At 39.7% G+C, this 23,989-nt stretch overlaps 1 protein-coding gene across 4 annotated transcripts in view; it reads right to left on the bottom strand.

Moving 5' to 3' along the window:
• Positions 1 to 22,501, bottom strand: part of SNX27 (sorting nexin 27) — a 77,431-nt gene extending 54,930 nt beyond the window's left edge. For all 4 annotated transcript variants that reach the window (XR_002310029.2, XR_002310030.2, XR_002310031.2 and 1 more), the window contains exon 1: positions 22,000 to 22,501. Coding sequence is in view for 1 of the 4 variants with exons in the window: in XM_020874344.2 (XP_020730003.2) it covers positions 22,000 to 22,310 (311 nt within the window). In the remaining 3 variants the exon portion in view is untranslated. The remainder of the gene's footprint in view (positions 1 to 21,999) is intronic.
• Between the last annotated feature and the right edge of the window lie 1,488 nt (positions 22,502 to 23,989).

Raw genomic sequence — 23,989 nt, 5'->3', positions numbered from 1 at the left:
AAGAGTCCTCCATCTTCAAGAATTAAGAGGTCTTCATACTCATAAAAATGTTTATGATACCCCTTTTCTACAGGAATGCTACTATACCAGGCTCATATTAGGTGTAGCCCAGTCTGATCAATTCTGAAGACATAAATGAATGTAAAATATAAATTCCACAATAAAGGGAACTTGCAGCACTATAGACTTCTGGTTCAAAGCTGTGGGTTTTGGAGTTAAGAGAGACCTCGGTTTAAATACCAATTGTGCCATTTAACAGATGAGACATTAGGTAAATAATTCAATCTCAATATTATTGAACTTCAATTTCTTAACCCAAATGGGGCTAATAATACCCTCAGCTAACAGAGTTGCTGTAAGACCTCAAATGAGATAAAGCTCTAGAATACAGTAGTCACTCAACAAATGGTAGTTACTCATGTGATATTAATTATATCAGCTAGGCGAGCAGGTTGGCAGTATTTGGGGTTCCTGATGATATAAACCCTTTCTATGAACAATTTCCCTCGCTTTTCTCTTGTCTGTGTAACATAATCCAGTTGCCATTCATTTGAAAATAAATGATTGAGCTCTCAGCCAGTGATAATAGGAATCACAAGATAATCAACTTCAAAAGCGAACTACCACATCAGAGAACCACTAAATTCTACACCACACAAAAGTAACTAACCACCCAGTAGGTTCTACCCATCAATGCTTCGTCCACAAAGAAAAGCTTAAACACATCATCAAAATTTTTCAACAGATACATGATTAAACAAATACAGCAAAATGTTAATTACAGAATCCAGATGGTAGGTAAAACAGGTATTCATGTGCATTTCTTCAATTTTTCTGTATGTTTGAAATTTTTCATAATACACTGTGGACGGAAAAAGGAAGGCTTCTTTCCAAACCTCCAAAAAATCCACAACTAAGGCCAATCTTTTCCCCCTTAGGCAATTAGATGATATCCAATTAATTTGTGCCTTCAGCATTTTAAAGATACACATTGATAATTTTAATAAAATGCCCCTCATTTTTTATATAAGACCAAAACTTGGCCCCATCAAGAGGCCTTTAGCTAGCTAATAAGAGTGACTTCAAAAAAAAAAAAAAAAAAGTGACTTCAAGCCCTCCGTGGTGGCTCAGATAGTAAAGAATCTGCCTGCAATGCAGGAGACCAGAGTTCAATCCCTGGGTCTGCAAGATCCACCAGAGAAGAGAATGGCAACCCACTGCAGTATTCTTGCCTACAGAATTCCATGGACAGAGGAGCCTGGTGGACTACAATCCATGGGGTCACAAAGAGTCAGACATGAATGAGCAACTAATACTTTCACTTTTCAAATCTAGCCAGCTGGGGAAACTGCAAAACTAATATAAATACTCCCAAAAAGCAAAAAAATGCTCTAAACAGTCAGGATTTGTATACAGTTTATGAAGGAACCTATATATAATGAAAGTAGGTATGGATGGAAATATGACAGAGTCAATCACTACATGTGGCCCAGGAAGGAGCCCTTCCATGTGGCAAGCACAGTATTACTCTGACCCCCTGTGACATGCAGGAAAGCAATTAAAGTGTAGTTAGTCTGAAGCCTGTAAAAAACATACAATAAATTCCTATAACTGCAAGCAGTAGGACACACTTCAATTCTAGAGGTTAAAGCATAATGGCTACATGTTCACCCAACAGTTAAATTAAAAAAGAAGTTTTGCCAAGGATGTGGAAGAATCAGAATTCTCCTACATTGCTGATGGGACCATAAAGCTAAAACTATCTGGAAGTTTCTTTAATACTTATTTTTATTTATTTTGCTGCTCCAGTTCTTAGGCGCAGTACCTGGGGTCTTTATTTGCAGCATGCAAACCTGTTATGCCATGTGGAATCTAGTTCCCCCACCAGGGATTGAACCCAGGCCCCCTGCACTGGGAGCTTGGAGTCCTAGCCACTGGACCACTAGGGAAGTCTCTGGCAATTTCTCATCATGTTAAATATACATTTACTATATGACCTAGTAATTCCACTCATAAGTATCTACCCAAAAGAAATGAAAACATGTCCATACAAACAGTTATAGTCAAATGTTCACTGAAGCTTTATTCACCATAGTCCAAAACTGAAAACAACCAAATGTCCATCAAGAGGTAAACAGAAAAACTGTGGCATATTCAAGAAGTGGAGTATTACTCAGCAATGAAAAGGACCGAACTACTGATGTCCACAATATGGATGAAACCAAAAACACACCGAGCAAAGAAGACAGAAAAGAATCTGCTTGATTTGATTCCATTTATTTGAAGTTCCAAAACAGACTAAACTACTCTATAGTGATAATAATCAGACAGCAGGGAACAACATGCACACGGAAGCTTTCTAAAGTAACAGATGTGTTCTGTATCTTAACTGGTGTGGTAAATCTATACTTTTCTCAAATCTAAAATTGTCAAAATCTGCGCATGTAAACTAGTGTGTATATAAGTTAAATCTCAATAAAGCTAATTTTAAAATTATACAATATCCTCATTTATAAATGTGAAATAGGAGTCACCAGAGTGAAAGAGCCCCTATCCAACTTTTAGCTTACTCCGAATTTTTTTTTTTTTGCTGTTATTGAATAATGTTATGAAGATCCTAGTAGATGAATCCATACACATATCTGCAGTACAAAATTGTTTAATGGATAAAACACATCCTTTTTCCTTCACCTCCCATATCTTTGTGGAAAATACTTCATACTTTTATATTGAAAATACTTTCAATACTTTCATGTCTTACAAGCCTAGTTCACAGAAATAATAAAGACAAAATTACGCCAGAACTAGTTTTATCCCTACTACTGATTTGGCACTGAATTAACCTCCTATAAACAACAGAACACACATGTTATTTCGAGCCCAGTGTAGCTAAGAACCTCAGCAATGGATGATTATAAAGTTAAGCCAGAGAGCAACAGCATCTCTCTCAAGTTTATTAAAACCATAATGTGAGAAACAAACTTCAAACTCGCTCAACACTTGATTAATACTATTATATTACATTATAATCGATCTTTTTAGGAGTCCTAGAATCCCCTTGTTAAGATTTTTAAGCATTCAAAACTATAAAGCATTTTCTTCTCACAGAGTATTTGAAAAATAATTTTTTCAGCCAAATAGCTAACATTAGGAAAACTTTTAATGACACTGAAGTACATCAAGCAAACGGACTTACAACTTCTAAAAAATATTTAGGAAGACTATATGCAAACATGGAAAAGTCTGTACAGTATGCAATATGCAAAAAAAACAAAGACTACCTATTTTGGAGGTTTTTGCATTTAAAATATAAAAATATTATCCATTGTGATTATGAGCACATAAGATTTTTTTGTGCCAAAAATAGGCACGATATGTAAAATATGAAAATAACTGAGTTAGGGTAATTATGGAACTATGGGTAATTTTTTAAACCTAACAAAGTTTCTCCATCTTTTCAATTATACAAAGCTGTTTAAAAAAACTCTCTATCTTCTCTGTAATATATCTTCTTGGAAACTGGGTGAACACTTTACAAGTTAGAAAAGAACAGTCCCCTGACACTTTAAAAGAAAGACATTTCCTTTGACTTTCCACTGGTTGTGACTGCCCAGTTGCATACAGTTATATTAGACACTAGACTATAAAAAGAAACCACTCTACTGAAATGTAAAGACATGTCCTTTTAAATTTTGCAGTTAAATAAACTGGCCGGTTTAGGTTGACTTCTTTTCATCCACCTCCACCTCTCTGCTACCTTACTTAGGCAAACAATCAAGTCAGGGAATATTTTTATTGACTAACTGTCTCAGGAATGATACTGTACTTTGCCCTTACACTGTGGAGATAAGGGACTCAGGCATGCATAAGCAATGAAAATAGCCAAAGGAGCTCAAGCTTGAACGTGTCCACACCAAGGTATAATTCCAGATTACTAAATATCAAGAACTTTTTGGAATTCTGTTGCAGAAATAACATTTTAGAACACCTAATTTACTGACAGGAAAAGAGAAATACAACTAGAGAAAGTAAATGAGCAAAGGTTTCTAAAATGTTTGCACTTTTTTTTAACAAACAGTAAATCTGGTTAATGATTTTAAAGGTGCAAAAATATTATCTCAATTACTTTTAATGTTAACATATGGAAAATGAGATGATGACTATATAAATAGGTAAAATACTCTTGGAAAGCAATTTCACTGGTAATATTCACCTAAAGTCATAAAAATGTTCATTTTCTTTCAACCCCAAGTGACCTGAGAATTTATCGTAAGGAAATCACCAAAATATGAGTTCCATGAAGACAAGAATTTTATAGTGGCATGTAGACCATTCTCAAGTATTTGTGGGAAGAAATGAAACAATTCTGAACACAGAAAAAGCAAAGTGCAAGTATGCTCATCATTATTTAGGTTGTTTCCCAATTTCTGTTCTTATAAAAAGTCAACAATAGGGGGAAATGAATGGTCCAAAAAATTATGGTAAAACAATTTGACTATAAAGCAATCACTTAAAAATTTAAATATAAACAAGATAATCTAGACATATATTTGAGTCAATGCTAAGAAACGGATTATAAAAGTGCAACTTCTAAAAGATAACATGAGAGAAAATCTAAGTGATGGGTATGACAATGAGATTTTAAACAACAAAAATGTGATCCATGAAAACGTGCTAAGATGAATTTTATTAAAATTAAAAATGTCTACTCTGCAAAAGATACTATTAAGAGAATGAAAAACAAACCACAGACTAGGAGAAAATATTTGGAAAACATATCTGATAAAAGACTTGTATCCAAAATATAAAAGAACCTTAAACTTAAAACTCAACGGTAAGAAAACAAGCTAAAAACAGGCAAAAGATATGAACAGACACCTCTGAAGAGAAGATATACAGATGAAAAATAGGCGTATAAAAGTTACTCAACATCATTCATCATGAGAGAACTGCAAATAACATTAAACACCTATTTGAATGGGTTTTTAAAAGATGATAATATCAAATGCTGGTTAAGATGTGAAGCAACAGCAACTCATTCAATGGTATGGCCACTTTGGAAGACAGTTTGACAGTTTCTTTAAAAGCTAAACATAGTCTCAGCAATAATATCCAACAATCACACTCCTAAGTATTTACTCAATAGAGTTTACAACTTATATTCACACAAAAGCCAGCACATAAATGTTTATGGCAGTTTTATTCATAATTGCCAAAACCTGAAAGCAACCAAGATGTCTTTTATATGTGAATGGATAGACAAAAACGGTACATCTAGACAATGGAATATTATTCAGCTATAAAAAGAAATAAGTTCTAAAGCCACGAAAAGACATGAGGGAATTTTAAGTGCATATTGTCAAGGGAAAGAAGCCAATCTGAAACAGCATTGTTTGATTCCAGTTAATTACATGACATTCCAGAATAGGCAAGTTATCAGTAGGCTGCCAGGGCTTTAGAGGGAGTGGAGGGATGAATAAGTGAAGCAGGGGGATTTTTACTGCAGTGAAACTACTCTGTATGATACTGTAACACTGCATACATGAGCTGATGCACTTGTCAAAACCTACAGAACTTTAAAACAGTGTAAACCTTAAACCTTCAACAGAAAATCGGATTGAAGATTTACTGAGCATGGCCCCGCCCATCAGAACAAGACCCAGTTTCCCCCTCAGTCAGGCTCTCCCGTCAGGAAGCTTCCATAAGCCTCTTATCCTTCTCCATCAGAGGGCAGACAGACTGAAAACCACAGTCACAGAAAACTAACCAATCTGATCACATGGACCACAGCTTTGTCTAACTCAATAAAACTATGAGCCATGCCATGTAGGGCCACGCAAGACGGACAGGTCATGGTGGAGAGTTCTGACAAAACGTGGCCCATTGGAGAGGGGAATGGCAAACCACTTCAATATTCTTGCCTTGTGAACCCCATGAACAGTAGGAAAAGCCAAAAAGATAGGACACTGAAAGATGAACTCCCTAGGTCGATAAGTGCCCAACATGCTACTGGAGATCAGTGGAGAAATAACTCCAGAAAGAATGAAGAGACAAGAGTCAAAGCAAAAACAACACCCAGTTGTGGATGTGACTGGTGATGGAAGTAAAGTCTGATGCTGTAAAGAACAGTTATTGCCTAGGAACCTGGAGTGTCAGGTCCATGAATCAAGGTAAATCGGAAGTAGTCAAACAGGAGATGGCAAGAGTGAACATCGACATTTCAGGAATCAGCGAACTAAAATGGACTGGAATGGGTGAATTTAACTCAGATGACCATTATATCCACTACTACTACTACCATTGTATCTACTACCACGCAAGAGGCAAGAGCCTCTTGATGAAAGTAAAAGAGCAAAGTGAAAAGTTGGCTTAAAACTCAACATTCAGAAAACTAAGATCATGGCATCTGGTCCCATCATTTCATGGCAGATAGATGGAGAAACAGTGGCAACAGTGACAGACTATTTTGTCGGGCTCCAAAATCACTGCAGATGGTGACTGCAGCCATGAAATTAAAAGACACTTGTTCCTTGGAAGAAAAGCTATGACCAACATAGATAGTATATTAAAAAGTAGAGACATTACTTTGCCAACAAAGGTCCATCTAGTCAAAGCTATGGTTTTTCCAATAGTCATGTATGGATGTGAGAGTTAGACTAGAAAGAAAGCTGAGTGCCAAAGAATTGATGCTTTTGAACTGTGGTGTTGGAGAAGGCTCTTGAGAGTCCCTTGGAGAGCAAAGAGATTCAACCAGTCCATCCTAAAGGAAATCAGTCTTGAATATTCATTGGAAGGACTGATGCTGAAGCTAAAACTCCAATCCTTTGGCCAGGTGATGCAAAGAACTGACTCATTGGAAAAGACCCTGATGCTGGGAAAGATTGAAGGCAAGAGGAGACGAGAATGACAGAGGATGAGATGGGTGGATGGCATCACCGACTCAATAGACATGAATTTGAGTAAACTCCAGGAATTGGTGATGGACAGGGAGGCCTGGGCTGCGGTTCATGGGGTCGCAGAGTCGGAGACGACTGAGCGACTGAACTGAACTGAAACCTTAATATTTGCAACTTTTTCTTAAGTCAGTAGGTCCAGAGAATTCCAGTTGTAACAAGACAGTCTAACTATACTCCAAATCTATTTCAAAAAGTCTCACTGAACAGGGTTGGGGCAGGGAGAGGGAGTGGGCAGGGAGATACAGACCTAAGTATCTGGAAATGAATTCAAGTCCAAAGGGACTGCACAAAAATACTGTATTCTAGTCAATAAAGTTGTTTCCCACAGGGTACAGGTTAACAATTCTGGTACTGCTACATATGTATACTGGAACTGAACAATTAAGTAAATAAAGGGTGCATGCAGGGAGTCAAGTTCCTCAATGTTGGTGTGAAAATGAACAGATCAGCAAGGGGAGGGGGACAAAACATCCATATAGTAATGAAGAAAAGCCAGAGACATCAGAAAGAACTCATGTTTAAGTCTCTATAGATACAGATGGTTACACATAGAAATATTTATAGATATGTAGAGGTGAGTGAAAAAGTTGGCTTAAAACTCAACATTCAAAAAACTAAGATCATGGCATCCAGTCACACCACTTCATGGCAAACAGATGGGGAAACAACAGAAACGGTGACACACTATTTTGGGGGGCTCCAAAATCACTGCAGATGGTGACTGCAGCCATGAAATTAAAAGATGCTTGCTCCTTGGAAGGAAAACTACAACAAACCTAGACAGCATATTAAAAAGAGACATTACTTTGCTGACTAAGGTCCATTTAGTCAAAGCTATGGTTTTCCCAGTAGTCATGTATGGAAGTGAGAGTTGGACTACAAAGAAAGCTGAGCACCAAAGAATTGATGCTTTTCAACTGTGGTGTTGGGGAAGACTCTTGAGATTCCCTTGGACTGCAAGGAGATCAAACCAGTCAATCCTAAAGGAAATCAGTCCTGAATACTCATTGCAAGGACTGATCCTGAAGCTGAAACTCCCAATACTCTCGCCACCTGATGCGAAGAACTGACTCATTAGAAAAGACCCTGATGTTGGGAAAGACTGAAGGCAAGAGGAGAATGGGGTGACAGAGGATAAGATAGTTGGATGACATCACTAACTTGATGGACATGAGTCTGAGCAAGCTCCAGGAGCTGGTGATGAACAGGGAAGCTGGCGTGCTGCAGTCCATGGGGTTGCAAAGAGCTGGACATGACTGAGCAACTGAACTCAACTCATGAATATACACAGGGGTTTATAAACACATATATTTCTCTACTCTGTCAGCTGAGAGGGTCTAAAAGAAGGTACACCCTTGTACCAAGAACCATACCTAATGCCCAGACATTGGTTTCTAATAATATGCTTCAATAAAAAGAACCAGTGCCTCTTGGAGAAATGACTGATTCTAGGACTGGAGCAGGAAATACACAAGATGAGCCTACAGCATTCTGTAGTACCAGAAAGTAAGAAAGTGCTCAAACACAAAACAAAAAAACACACGCTGATGAGAGGATGGCAAAGAGAACACAAGCCACATGAAGAAGCTACCAGTGGCCGACTTCAGCAGGACCGGATTCTATAACCTATGTGAAAGGCCAAGTGTCAGTCACTCAGTGCGTCCAGCTCTTTGCAACCGCATGGGCTTGTTCGGGCAAGAATACTGAAGTGGGCAGTCATTCCCTACCCAACCCAGGACTCAAACCCAGGTCTCCAGGACCGCAGGGAGAGTCTTACTGTCTGAGCCACCAGGGAAGCCCTTACATAGCTCGCAGCGTAGAATAAATGATTCACTGCCCAGACTGACACAGATAAAGGACAGAATAAACACACGAAGAAGAGACAGTCTTCTCCTGTGCAGAATTCCAGATAAATTATATAGTCACCACACACTAAAGGGGAAGAGCCCAAGTATGGGCTGCATATATAGTGACTCCTATCCAAAGTCTACAGTAAGGGGGGGAGGAGGAGAATATAGTAGGGAGACCTGGCAAATACTATTTTAGCCAGATGATCAAGATCAATGTAAACAGTCACAAATTATGATGATAAAATACACCCGTGATATGAACTGATGAAAATGGCACTTTACTTCTGTGACTGTCTTCCCAAAATTCCAATCTGATCATGAAAAAAACTCAGACAAATTCTAATAGTCATGTGTACTATACTTGACCAGTACTCCTCAAAAATGTCAAGGTCATCAAAATCAAGGAAAGACTAAGAAACTGCATAGCTAAGATGAGCCTAAGGAGACATGACAACTAAATGTAATGTGGTGTCCTTGATGGGATTCAGAAACAGACAATAGGTAAAAATTAAGGAAATCAGAATAAACTATGAGTTTCAGTTAATAGCAATGTATCAACATTGACTTATTTATTTTAATAAATGTTAAAATAATTAACAAATAACCATACTAATATAAGATGTTCATAATGAGAAACTGTTTGGCAGGAGTGGGGGATATATATATGGAAACTATACTATCGGGGAAGCCCAAACTGTGGGAGAACCAGACAAAGCAATATTATTCAGCACTAGAAAGAAATGAGCTATCAAGCCATGAAAAGACATGAAGGACACTTAAATGTATATTAATGAGTAAAAGAAGACAGTCTGAAAAGAGTACATAGCATATGATTCCATCTATATGATAACCTGGGAAAGGCAAAACTATGGAGATAGTAAAAGATTAGTTGCCAGTGCTCAGGGGGAGAAAGGAATGAATAAGCAGAGCACAGGGGACTTTTAGGGCAGTAAAAGTACTCTGCATGCAATAATGGCAGACACGTCATTACAAATTTGTCCAAACCCACAGAATACGCAACACCAAGAGTGAACCCTAAAACAAATCATGGACTCTGAGTGACAATGATGTATCAATGTAGGCTCATCAATTCTAACCATCTCTGGTGGGGGATATTTACAATGGTGGAGGTTATGCATTCTGTGGAGACCCCTAATTCACAAACCCTTGGTGCCTTTTTTAAGTATCAAAAGCAAAATGCAATATTTGCACCAATATTTTAAAGCACATCCAAAATTTTAATGCTGGGCAAAAGAGGGTACCGTATAACTGTTAATAATAACAATAGAGTATGCCCTGTCAGGACTGAAAAACTGAGAGGTATGTCAACAATGCATCTGGTCTTCCCAAAGAGGTAAAAAAGAATAAATAACTTGTCAAATAAGTTGCTCATCATCACTGGGAATTTTTAACCTTGGCTGAGTGTTCTATTCACAAAGAATGCTGCCTGAGGCAGTAAAAGCACAAATAAACCTCATCTGAGTTTCCACCATAACACCTCCAGCCACAGTTAACAAGGGTGATTACTTGGGAAAGAGTAATAGACTCCCAAGGGCTTTCCTGGTGGCTCAGAGGTTAAAGCATCTACCCGCAATACCAGAGACCCGGGTTTGATCCCTAGGTCAGGAAGATCCCCTGGAGCAGGAAATGGCAACCCACTCCAATATTCTTGCATGGAGAATCCCATGGACAGAAGGGCCTGATGGGCTACAGACCACGGGGTCACAAAGAGTGGAACACACTGAGCGACTTCACTTTCACTTTCAATAGATTCCTCAAACCTTCTGGTTCCAAGGCAATCAGGGTACAAACATAATTGACACAGACAGACTTATTTCTAAATAAATAAATCTTATTTTTCATTCAATAAAAAAAAGTATAAGGCTTAAGGTTTTCAGACATTTTAAAAATCAATATAAAATTATAATCAAGCTATTCAGAAGGAAAGTTCATTTGTTATCTCATAATTACCTACAAGGCCAATGTGACAACTTGACACCAAGAATAAAAATAAACTTATTCATTTCCCTCCTAATAGAATACAAAACTCTAGTCTTAGAATTTCAAAACAGCCTCCTATATTTAAAATTACCAAGGCTACAGATCTGTGTTCCAGGTGGCCAGTACACAGCTAGTTTACATGTTTCTTCCTAGTGTAATTAATGGGTCCCTTTCATTCCCAAGTGTTTTGGTTTGTAACATACACTACACAGTCTTCCCAGTTTTAGTACATTTTGTGCCTGGAAGGCTCCTGTTAACAGGCACATGGTCTCTGGGCACCTGTATTATGAATTTAGATAACTAGATAACTAAGGGTGGAAAAGTACTTACCGGGAGTTGGAGGAATTGCTCTAAACTTGTTCATTCCATTGTGGGGAGGCAGGATGGGAGAGGTTAGCAAGGAGGAATGAGACCTGAGGTCAACTGGGCTTCAGAAATGACCTGAGGCTGCCAGATTCCCCATCAAACCTAAAATTCCTTAGGCCAAAGACTATTTGTCATTCAGCTTCCTATCCCCAGTGTCCAATATTATATATGTCATGTAGTAAGTACTCATTAAAATTTTTCCCTGGGGGTCTTCTCTGGTGGCTCAGTGGCAAAGGATCTGCCTGCCAATGTAGGTGACACAGGTACGATCCCTAGTCCGGGAAGATCCCACATGTCACAGAGCAACAAAGCCCAAGTGTCCCAACTACTGAGCCTCTGTGCTCTAGAGTCAGGGAACCGCAAGTGCTGAGAGCACGCGCTGCAGCTACAGAAGCCCACACACTCTAGAGCCCATGCTCTGCAAGAAAAGCTACCACAGTGAGAAGCCTGTGCACCGCAACAGGACAAAAATAGACACACAGCCAAAAACAAACAAATAATAAAAATTAAAAAAAGTTTTTCCCTGAATGAATGAAAGGTGATTATTAAGGCTAGCATACAAACTCATACTAGTTTTCCTTCATGCACTTTCATAATTTCATTCTGTTAGGTAGTTGGAATAGGGGAAAGGAGTCCAAAATGGTGGTGGCTAAAAGACAGGAAGGGAAAAGCTGGGGGAAATAGAGCAGAGGAAGGCGGAGGACAGGAGCGGGGACTTCAGGGAGGACGGAGCTCCAGCCTAAGCCCAATTTGCATAGCACAGGCCCAGGGGGAAGAAAAATACATACAGAGGAGCCAAAGGGCGTGCCTCACCCCTCGCGCAATCAGGCGCTCTTCTCTTCCCTGGATCCACGCGCCCTCACTCCTCGAAGATGGATTTTCCTGCTATTATCTAAATAAAATAGAGCTGTAACACTGATTTACTTAAGAGCTGTAACACGGTCCGTTGGAGACCTGAGAGCTACAACACGGTCTGTCCAAGACCCGAGAGCTGTGACCCGCCGAGGGGGCTTTAATGTGCGTCACTCCAAATTTTTGTTATGACGAGACAAAGAACCGAGGAGCATACACTCGCCTGACAATTCCTTATTTTTAATTTTTATACAGGTTTCACTGTTTAGTGAAAGTGTGAAAGTGTTAGTCACTCTCAGTTGTGTCCAACTCTTTGTGACCCTGTGGGCTGTTGTCTACCAGGCTTCTCTGTCCATCGAATTCTCCAGGCAAGAAAACTGGAGTGGGTTGCCATTCCCTTCTCCAGGGGATCTTCCCAACCCAGGGATCTAACTTGAGTCTCCTGCATTGCAGGAGATTCTTTACCAACTGAGCCACCAGGAAGATCCTGTTCACTATTTAGAGGGAAGTACTAAACATATTATGCAAGCTCTACATTTTTCAAGTTTTAGTATTAGTGACAGTTTTGTTTCCTATTATGGAAAGCAATAAAAACAATGTTTAAGAATAAAATATGACATTCAATTATGTAAGCAATTTCAAAGTGAGGCTATGTTTTCCTTAAGTATACTGAAAATAAAAGTTTTTATTAATTAAAAAAAATAAACCTTAATTCCAAGGACAGCAAAATGAGGTAAGAAAAAGGAATAAGAAACAAACATGCTGACACGTAAAAAGTAGCCTTTATTTTATGTTAATTCTGGGAATAAAATCTATTATAATTATACTGTTTCATCTCATAAAAAATAAATGCACCACACTTAGTAAGAAAAAATTAAACACAATGGGTTTCCTCATATAATAGAGGCTAAATACTACCAGTAAAGTCTTGAAGGTATGTCTGATGCTAAAGCTGTAAAGATATACATTTATTTTGTCTGGATAAGATTTTTTTGTTTCCTTACTTTTCAATTTTTATCTTTAAAAACTTGATCAGCATACAACAACTCTATAAAAGTGAAACTGTTAGTTGCTCTCTCATGTCCAACTCTATGCGACTCCATGGACTATAGCTCTCTAGGGTCCTCTGTCCATGGAGTTTTCCAGGCAAGAATATTCGCGTGGATAGCCATTCCCTTCTTTGGGGGATCTTTCCAACTCAGGGATGGAACCCAGGTCTCCCACATAGAAAACAGATTCTTTACCGTCTAGCTACTAGCTGGATGTGAAAATGGGTTACTTCTTTACAGTGTGGCATAATGAATGCTACAGGGAAGAAAGTTGCTAATAGCCATAATAGTTTCCCTAACTTAACTCATTCTCTTCCTATGCACCCTATTTCTGAGGACCCCTCCATCAGTTATTCACCAGCAAAACAAACAATCAGTCCTAAATCATTTCTCAACACCAACTCAGGCTCTTGAGATCTGCTATAATTTGAACCATAGCCTTTATAGCCAATTTAAATGCAACTCCCAAATGTTTTTAGTTTGGTATATGGTGAAAGTTAAAGAATAAGATATACTTGCTTTATCAACCACCTTTGAGTTTGCAACTCAAGTAAATTACCGAAAAAGGAATCTTAATATTGTAAAGTTCTGTTTCATTACTATTTCTGAATTACCACACAAAGCTATTAAAAGCATGATTCCTCACGTGATCTGATAAGTCTCTTCTGGGGTGACAGATGGCGCCCTGAATCCCAACACCCATTTCTTAAATATTCAACTCGTCTTCAGAGGTACTGTATTTGAGTGTGAGTAGAAGTGTAAGTCTATCACTACTATTGAAAAAACAGCTCAAAATACCTTCATCTTTGAATGAAGCCCTTAGAAATCAATAAAAAGAGAGATACTTTTTAAGTGATATGACCCACTAGCAATTAAATGCATCCTTTAATCCAATTTAAATTTGTGCCATTTCTTTTGAAAGCTGAGGAATACAGACTACAGTATAGGTTTTGTAAGCTATAGTCTATTTCAACATATTGAGTGAGAAAAAAATTACAGTAAGACTTTTTCCAAATTAGTTAACATAAAAGCTAATTTTGTAGGCCAGGGAAATCTAAAATAATCTATGAGCACACAATTCATAAAGGGAAACTTCAGTGTCACATTTCCTTAGATTCAAAACATCAGGGAGAGAAAACAAAATTCATTGTCATTTCTAAGAAAAGAGATGTAAGCTACATACCTTGAGAAAACAGATCCAAAAAAGTTTTTAACCCTACCAGAATCAAAATGATCATAAGGGGCAAAAAGAATTAAGTAACCTCATGGTACATTCAATAGAAAAACCATACACTTAATAAATTAAATATTTTATCATGATTAAACTGATTAGCAAAAGAAGTCAAAGAAGTTTTCAGAACTTTCACAGAGGTCATCACATTTTCCAACATCTCCAAACATTAAACCAATCAACCTCCCAATTTTCAGAACATACTAAATAAATATAACCAGAACTAGACAGACACACAGATATAAAAGCGCTGCGGGGGAGGTGGAGGAGTAGAGGGGAGAGAGAAAACTTCCTGGTTAATTCACTGAATAGCTCCCCCTAAGAGTAATCAGGCTCTTGAACGCAGCTGGGAGAAAATCCACACAAGCAGCTGACTCTCTGCAGACTGCTCTGTACTTTTCCAAACAGAAGTAAACTAATTACTTGTGCTTCAAGTCCACAGAATACATAGATCTGTCATTCTAGGCTTGCTCTAAGGCCTGAGACAAGAATCTGCAGTTTCAGAGAGCTTAAGCAAAAACAAACCATTTTTAAAAGATGTTTTCATAATAACGGAAGTTCACTGAAGGAAGTACACACAAGAGTACTCAAATACAGTACCTTACTCTGCAACTTTAATACCCTGCAGACAGGTGTATTTCTTCAACTATATGAGAGCTTTATTAGTTAGCAGGGAAAATGAGCAACAAACAAAAGAAGCTACACACATACTACTTAGCATTTGACTAACGTTATATCACAAACTTAATTCTTAAGCACCCCTCACATTGCTGACAGCGGAAGTTCACTGTACAGTCACCACCAATGCTTAAAACCTATTTGAAGAATCTGTAAGAATTTTTTCATTCTAAAGGTAGACTACAGGTATAAGTCTTAGTACTGTATGCATTAAGTTCCTTCAGTTCCCCTCAACTCCCAAATATGCTGTACATGCCAAAATAAAAGATTTAAAGGAGGCATCTTCAAATCAGGGGAGTGCAGCTAAAACAGAACATCTGTGTGTCAGAGCACAAGTGGGCCTATAGTACACAGGATCAACTGTAAACACAATAGCAAGTACAGTCACGTAAAACATGAGAGAAAGAGAAACGAACACTTGAGAAGCTGAACTGGACTGTGAGGTAAACTAAGCATACAAGTTAAAGGCAACCAGTGCCTCATCTGCTACGCTCACCTCTGGGGCTTAGAACTTAGCTGTCCCTTCTTTATATACTAGTACAAGACAGCCCAAGAGAGCAGATGCTCTGACAGTCTTCTAACAGTGATTCTCCTCTCTGGTCTTGTAAACGTTATTCAACCTCTTCAGATAAATAATTAAATAAAAACTAAATGCACAGGGAGTCCTGGGTATTAATGCACACACAACCATTCTCTGACCTCAAAAACAGTATAAAATCCAAACTTATTAGCACTGCAATCAAAACTGTTTGATCTAACTTCAAGCAGTTAGATCTAACCCACCTGCAGTGTAGGTTTCTTAAGGGCAGGGATGTTGGGACTCTGTGACTCATATGAGCCTAACAGTGTTTTACACATAGCTTGTACTTAATTGTGGTATCAGGCTGAATATGAGGTGATGTTAGTGGGCCAAAATCAGAAAAGTGACACTCTAAATCACTGTTTTTCAAACAGTGGATTACAACCTAATGAGTCAGGACATTAATGCAGTGGGTCACCATCAGTATTCACACAAAACAATAAAACACTGAACAGACTAAAAAATACCAGGGTGCAAGATCCTAGTAAATACAGTTTTGTGAGACTTGTTTCAGGTGGGTTGTTGGTTTGTTGTTGTTGTTTTTAATTGGGTTGTAATACAAAATGTATCTCTTACTATGAGTTCCAATTAATATTTTTAAACTGCCTAGATACTGTTTTTTCCAAATGTAGGCCTGGAATAGTTTTTTCCCCAAATGTGGACCCATACATAGGCTCTTACTAGACTGCCCAAGGGAAGCACAGAAACTATCTATATAGCTGACAATCAAAGAACAGAACGACCCTAACTGGCTCTAACCTAAACCATTACAATACTCTTTGTGCCATCATCTAACAAATGAACTCACCACAGATCATGCTCCCTAAGCGCCCTGCCATGATCATAAATCGTAAATGTTTGCTTGTCAACTGAGCCTCTTTGCTTATCTACAGATCATAAGAATTATTCCCAATGGGACCTATCTAAAAAAACAATTATCCTTGAGAGCATGGTAACATGCTCTCCTGAAACAAACTGGAAAGTAGTGGCTGAAAAGAGAACTGTTTTTCACAGTAATTTACATGACCCAGACAAATCTTCATGTTGCTAACAAAAGATCTTTTTCCTGGTCACAGCAATGTTGCAGAAGTCATTTCTGAGGGGAAGATAATGCTATTTTCAAATTTAGTTGTATTATTTTGCTGCCCTACTACCTATGGAATTAAAAGTATTTCTTGGGGTTACAGGTACAATCGTCATGTTCTCTTCACTGATAAAGATAGCAAAAAATAACAGCAAAGAATGACTATTTTGTCCCTGTCTTCTACCCAATTTAACAGTAAGAGAAACAGGGTAAATAAAGTTATAAAATAGTTCCACTTCAAAACTATAGAACCAAAGTTCAATTGCTACCCAACTTTACAGGAATGTGACTGAATTTTAAGAATTTTCAGTGACTTCAGTCAAGAATAGTTGACTTCCCTATCTCACAATGCTATTATGAAGATCAAATCAAACATAAAAACACTGCACAAACTGTGCTGTATGCTTAGTCGCTCAGTTGTGTCTGACTCTTTGCCACCTGATGGACTGTAGCCACCAGGCTCCTCTGTCCATAGGATTCTCCAGGCAAGAATACTAGAGTGGGCTGCCATGCCCTCCTCCAGAGGATCTTCCCAACCCAGGTATCGAACCCAGGTCTCTCGCACTGCAGGCGGATCCTTTACCATCTGAGCCACCAGGGAAGCCACTATACAAACTACAAAAGTGATATGATTATTATTACTATTATCTTGTTCTACCTCTTAACCCTCATCTTTATTACAACAGCTCAGCAAGATTCAATGGCATCATCGACTGAATGGACATGAGTTCACGCAAACTCCCAGACATAGTGAAGGACAGGGAAGCCTGGTGTGCTGCAGTCCATGGGGTCACAAAGAGTCGGACACGACTAAGCAACTGAATAACAACCAAGATTCAATAAATAAAGTACAGATGGCTAGATATAATAGTTAGTCCATTATGTACTGAACTGATTGTCCTAAGGGCTGGGATTTCACTTTGTTTCTTGACTAATGACTCTCTACATAACCATGACAATAAAATGAACTGAGAATTCAAGGCCTGTAGATTCACTTCAGGTATAGGTTCAGTATGTAGACTGTATTAACCACACCTGGCAAGGGAGTAAAAAATAAAGACTTCAGGTCACCATGCAAGACCTATTGAATCATAATCTTTAAAGGGTGAGCCTGAGAATCCATACTTTTGACAAGCACACCCAGTGATTCTTATACTCACTAAAGCTTGAGAATCACTGCCATTAAACCTTCCTTTGAGCAATAACCATGATTTCAAACACCATTTTCCATACACACACACACACACAAAATTAAAGGAGACAGTGATTAACAAAAACAAATGAGAAAATACACATACACACACAAAATTAAAGGAGACAGTGATTAACAAACACCATTTTCAAAATCTACCTTGAAAATCTACACTAAATAGAATTCAGCTACAACTGAGAAAGCATATCTTAAGAAGGTACTTTTTAACTCATAAAAATACTTGCGACCCCAACCTCTTTTTAGTCAATTTTCAAATAAAATGAAGAAAAAAAGAGAGAGAAAGAATGCCTATGGCATATTTATAAATTTTAAAAATAAATTACAAATAAATATATACACACAAACATCTTCAATTTTTCTTAGGATTTAACACAGGAAAGTTATATTATCTTGCAGCTGTTAAGAAGTAAGGCATACACCCTCTGCCTAGCATAAACACATCATGATATTGAATGCTTACAAGCCAACCTTAGAGCTCATGCTTATCGAAGACCATATTATACAAATACCAAAGAGACAAAACAAACTAGCTACAAACAAACCCTAATCTCTCAAAAACAGACGTACTATATCCATATCCAGTGCACGCTTAGACCCTCCGAAAGGCATCTCTTATCAAGAGTCCATGAAACTACCTTAAGAAAAATCAACCTGAAGTCAAATATTTCATACGCTATATAATTAGTGCAAAGACATACTTATTTTGGTTCTACTTGCTGAAAGCATCCTTTCTCACTAGCCTCCAGGTATATACACATCACAGGGAAGACACTCAATATATATTACACTGAAAAATTACAAGGTGGAGACTAACAATATCATTTGAGAAAACTTTCCATCTGCAGTAAAAGTCAGAACTCAGAGGCTTGCTCATACTCTAGTATCTAGCCTTGCAACATGACTCTTTCCCAAACCAGTTAAGAATCTAGTCAGTTTTGAACGGAGAAGGACAAACCAAACCATACTGAATTCAGTTTAATGACTTTTCCAACATTCAATGAGGACAAGGCCATAGTAAGGAGCCTTTAAAGAAATGCACAGAAATGATGCTCTTTTTTGACCAAGCCTGTATTCTCTTAAATCTCAAAGTTATTCTATTCTTTCAAACCTCTTGTCAGTTGTCCAAATTACTGCACATATGGAAACTGTAATAATTTATGTATTGAAAGAAAGCAGAAAAGTCTAAAAAGGCAATTATCAAGGTCCAAACATCCACCTTTGACTCAATACAAACTACATCCATACAATAATAACCTACCTAGACCTACCCTGACCCTACCTGGCACTTCATCAACATGCAAAACTTTCCTGGGACAATACAGAGCTCAATTAAGGAAACTGGGTGAGAGACAGAGAAAAGTGTTGCCTAAAGAATGCTTTAGGAAAATCAGCATCAACCTAACCAAGATCAAAACAAGTTCCAGATACAGATATCCCTCAAGAACCATGTCTCTGATTTCCTCCTCTCACTTGAAAACTTAAGGAGAAAATGCAGACTTTAGCAGAAGGAAGGAAGTTGTACAGTTGAGGACCCAAACAAATTACCAACTACCTTGGCTCTGTGGTGTAACTATCACTATTTTCACTATTAGCAGAGATGCCTCAAAGAATTTGGAAATCAAAATACAGTTGGAAGGTGAGAAACCAATGTCTGGAAGATATCTGATCGTCACAACCTTCCAAGAAAGGTTCTCTAAGCAAAGAGTGCTCTTTTTGCCCTGCCCACGAAAGTAAAGTTCTCCACTCACCACTAATGATGTGCTAAAATGTAATGTCTTTTCTCTAGAAGGAGAAATGGGCTTAGACTGGAACCTGTGCCTGAGGCAAGTCCTGCTGCAGGGAATCACCTGGGGTCTCCTTTACAACACCTAGTTTATATCTGAACTCTGCGGCAAAAACCACAGAAAAGGCAAGAAGCCACCAACTACACTAGTTAGTATATATAAAATGGTCATGTTAGCTGTTGTCTTCTACAGAATTCTTTGTTTCAGTTTAGTCCCTTTACCTCCAGTAAAGAGTAAATGATTTAGAACTCTATGATAAATTTATAATTTTAAATAAACACTTCAGTTTTAAATTTAAAAATAAACAGCTGGATCCAAAATTAACTTTGAAAAGGAAAGGAAAATGAAAATTCCAAGAGCTTCTACCAGAAGGAAATGTCAGTCACAGATTTTGAGTTATCTAGGAAAAAAACAAAGAATTAGGTGCCCAGGTATAAAACAAAAGGTTGAGAATAAAACCTCAAAAGATTAATATACTGCCAGAGAGAACCAGAAACACTGTAGGACATTAACAGAAAAATAACTCATCCATTTACAAAAAGGACAGAGGAAAGGTATAATAGCTTCAAACACTTACTTTGGTGAGCTACTCTTTCTTGAAGTGTAAGGTAAGAGGAAACAGAATGAAGGGATATCACAGAGTAAGAAGGTCAAGGATAAAGGTAAGAGGCATGAGCTGAATAAGAAAGGATAGACCCGCTACGGGTCCTTCAAAACACTACTCCCTTGAAACTTTGATCAAACTTACTGTTCTACTAGAGGAAAGGCTGAAGGTTAGGGAAATTACAGTTAAAATAACATTTATAAAAATGAGAAAGAGGGAATTCCCTCGAGGTCCAGTGGTTAGGGCTCTGAGCTTTCACTGCCGCGGGCGGGGGTCCGGGGGCGGGGGTCCGGGGGCGGGGCAGGGGGGGGTGGTGGTGGTTAGATCCCTGGTAGGGGGACGGAGATCCTGCAAAGAGCAAAGCAAGGCCAAAAAAAAGAAAAAGAAAAGAGAGAAAGATTCCTGAGGGCAAATCTAAACTCTGAAGGGAAGAACAGAAGTGTGGGGAAAAAGGAATATACAAGACAGTAAGATAGAAGATTGCTGAGAAGGGAGACAGCGTATACACCATCTATCAGTCAATCAGCAAGCACTATATAAATTTTAATACAAAATATAAAAACACACATGCAACAGCTGGATTAAAGGAGTGGAGGAGGTCTGCAAAGAAACTGCAAAACAGGGCAGCATCCTGCCAGAGTTTTAAGGGATGCAGTGAGGAAGTAAGGATGAAGGAATATGAAGGGGGAGGGGTGGAGCAAGGAAAGAGGAAGGGCTGCGACAGCAGAAGGAGCCTAAAAAGAGAAGAAAGGGAAAGCAACCCAGAGGAGAGAAAGAATAAAAATAAAGCTTGAGATAACAAGGGAAGACAGCAGAGAATGAAAACGGCATGCCCTGTAAAAGTGGGGAGGTCAAGACCCAAAAAGGGCTGTAGTTCGGGGGAAGTCCCAGCTAGGGAGAGTTCTACCATAAAGCTCTGACTCCAAAGAAGTATGAGTACCGTGCAGGAGTGAAGACGAGGGCCAGAACAGAGGTGCTCTCAGAGAGGTGTGATGGAGACACTAGATTCAAAATCCTGATGTGATGGAGGGACTACTGTGAAGACAAACCATCGTGTCAAAGACGCCGCCGCCACCGCCGCCGCCACCACCAACCAAAAGAACCCCAAGGGTCAGAGAAGAAGGTGTTCTTGGAGTATGAAAACACAAAAAGAGGGGAGGAGGATACAAAAATACAGCGAGTGCTTAACCACAGGAGAGGGTAACTAAGGGAAGAAAAGGGAGTGCGGCGTGGAGGGATCTGTTTGCGGAGAAAAGTAGGAGCAGACCAAAGGTCCTGCCTCTGGTCTAGAGGACAGAAGGGACGGTCCACGGGGGCTGAAAGGAGTGGTAGAGCGCAAAAAACTATAATGTTCAAGATGAGAACTTGGGGAGGGGGGGACACACAGTGGCTGGGTGAGAAAAGGAGATGCTGTCAGTCAGAAGCAGAAAGACGTTCAACAAGAGGAAAGCGGAGAAGGCGGCAGCATGCCGAGGGGGGAAGGCAAGCGGGACAGAAAAGAAGCCAAAGGAATGGGGGCAGGGGTAACAGCAGGAGGGACGTGGGAGATTACAGGGAGGGAGGTGGGGGTCCCAGAAACCCAGGGTGTGGGGAGGCAAAAGGGTCAACCTCCGTGGAGGGGCGGGGGACCGGAGGGCCGGTTCGGGGGTTGCAGGGAGGTGAGGCCTGAGGGTGACAGGGTGAGAGGAGAAATGCAGGGACAGACGGAGGGGAGGGGGCGGGGTGGGACAGCGGGCAGCCCCAATACTCACACCTCCAGAATGCGGTCCCCCTTGCGCACCCCGGCCCGGTCGGCTGCCCCCCCGGGCAGCACGGCGCTCACATGCTGCAGCGGCGCGTACAGCTCTCCGTTGATGCTCCGCAGTTGCCCGCCCTCGCTCACTTGGCCCCGCACGTTGAAGCCGTAGCCGGACTCGGACTTGACGATGCGCACGACCCGCGGGCCGCCGCCTCCCCCGCCGCCGTTCCCGGCGCAGTGGAGCGCAGACCCCCCACCGCCGCCGCCACCTCCGTTCCTGTGAGGGGCTGCGGGGTGAATCCCTTCCCCGTCCTCGTCCGCCATCTTGCGAGCTAGCAAGCCGTACTCCCACCCCGCTACACCTCCACTCCCTCCGCGCGTGCTCGCTCTTCTCAGCCGCCGCGCGACCCCCAGCGCGCGCCCGCTCCGCCGACCGCCGGACCCTAGTCGGCCACGGAGCTACCGGCGCGGGTTAAGGGGAGACAGGGGGCGGGGGAAAAAGAGGACGGTTAGATGCCGTGAAGCCTCCTGGGAGATGTAGTTTCTGATTGGTAGGGGCGGGGAGAGGGCTGGGCCCGGGCCGGAGCTGAGGTTATACGACGCAATTCGGGGCGCAAAGCCTGCTGGGGGTTGTAGTTCGTCTTTTATGCTCGTTTTATCCTGTTGGACCTGGAGCCCCTAATCCGGCCTAGAATGTAGGTGACAGATTCATCTTTTGGTGCGGGGCAAATTTAATTTTCCTTTCATTTCATAACTTCTAAAAACAATTCTAATAGGACAGATTTGACATTTGTGATTCAACACAGTCTTAAATTATAACTCGTTTGCTCAGTATTTTGTGTCTACATACATCATTATTACTTTCTTTTTTTTCCCCCCAAGTTCTGCCTGCCAGCATACAGAATCTTAGTTCCCCCACCAGGAATGGGACCCGTGCCTCTTGCAGTGGAAGTGCAGAAGTCTTAACCACTGCACTGCCAGGGAAGTCCCTACATACATTATTTTATTTTGGGACTCCAACAATCTTGTGAGACAACTGGGTCATGAATTCATTTCTTTATTCAACATATGAGGAAACTGAACCAAAGTCATTCAGCTATTAAGTAACAGGAACTAAAGCCCAGTTATTTTTGTGCAACATTCTTTTCTTATATTGCAACTACATAAGAACTGTTGTGACTGACTCTTTTTGGGGCCCCATGGGCTATAGCCCTCCAGACTCCTCTGTCCTTGGAATTTTCCAGGCAAGAATGCTGCAGCAGGTTGTCATCTCCTTTTCTAGGGGATCGTCTCAACCCAGAGTGCCCCATCTATGTAAAAACTTATGGAGAGTGCCCCATCTATGTAAAAACTTATGGAGAGGAAACTATAATCTCAGTGATTTAGACCTGGATATTAGAGTGGCCAAGTAATAATTTCAGTTGAGTAGTGATTTTGTTTTTTGGGTTTTTTTTTTTTTTTTTAGTTTTAAAATGTTCATTTTTTTTTTCTTACTGAAATATAGTGATTTACAATATTAAGTAAGTTTCAGGGATACAACATAGTGATTCACAAGTTTTAAAGATTATACCCCATTTATAATTATTATAAAATATTGCCTATATTCCCAGTGCTGCACAATACAGCCTTGTAACTTACTTATTTTATACCCAGTAGTTTGTATCCCTTAATTCCCAACCCCTATCACGCTCCTCCTACCTTCCCTCTCCACACTGGTAACCCTAGTTTGTTTTCTGTATCTGAGAGTTTCTTTCTTTCTTTCTTTGAGAATCTGTTTCTTTTTTGTTATGTTCACTACTGTGTTTTATGTCTTAGATTTCACATATAAATGATAACATAGTATTGCACAATGATTTTGAACTTACCTGTATTTCAAATTCATTTTGTTTCCCCCAAGAGCACAGTAGTGTTCTTTTAAATAGCAGTAATTGATGTTTTTTGGCTAACTACACAAACACAAACTTACAAATATTGTGCAGAATGCCTGGCAAGTCAAGTAAGAA

This window comes from Odocoileus virginianus, chromosome 5 (genome assembly GCF_023699985.2).
Source record: "Odocoileus virginianus isolate 20LAN1187 ecotype Illinois chromosome 5, Ovbor_1.2, whole genome shotgun sequence".
Taxonomy (NCBI): domain Eukaryota; kingdom Metazoa; phylum Chordata; class Mammalia; order Artiodactyla; family Cervidae; genus Odocoileus; species Odocoileus virginianus.
The sequence above is the reverse complement of the archived record's forward strand: the minus strand, read 5'-3'. Positions and strand labels throughout refer to the sequence as shown.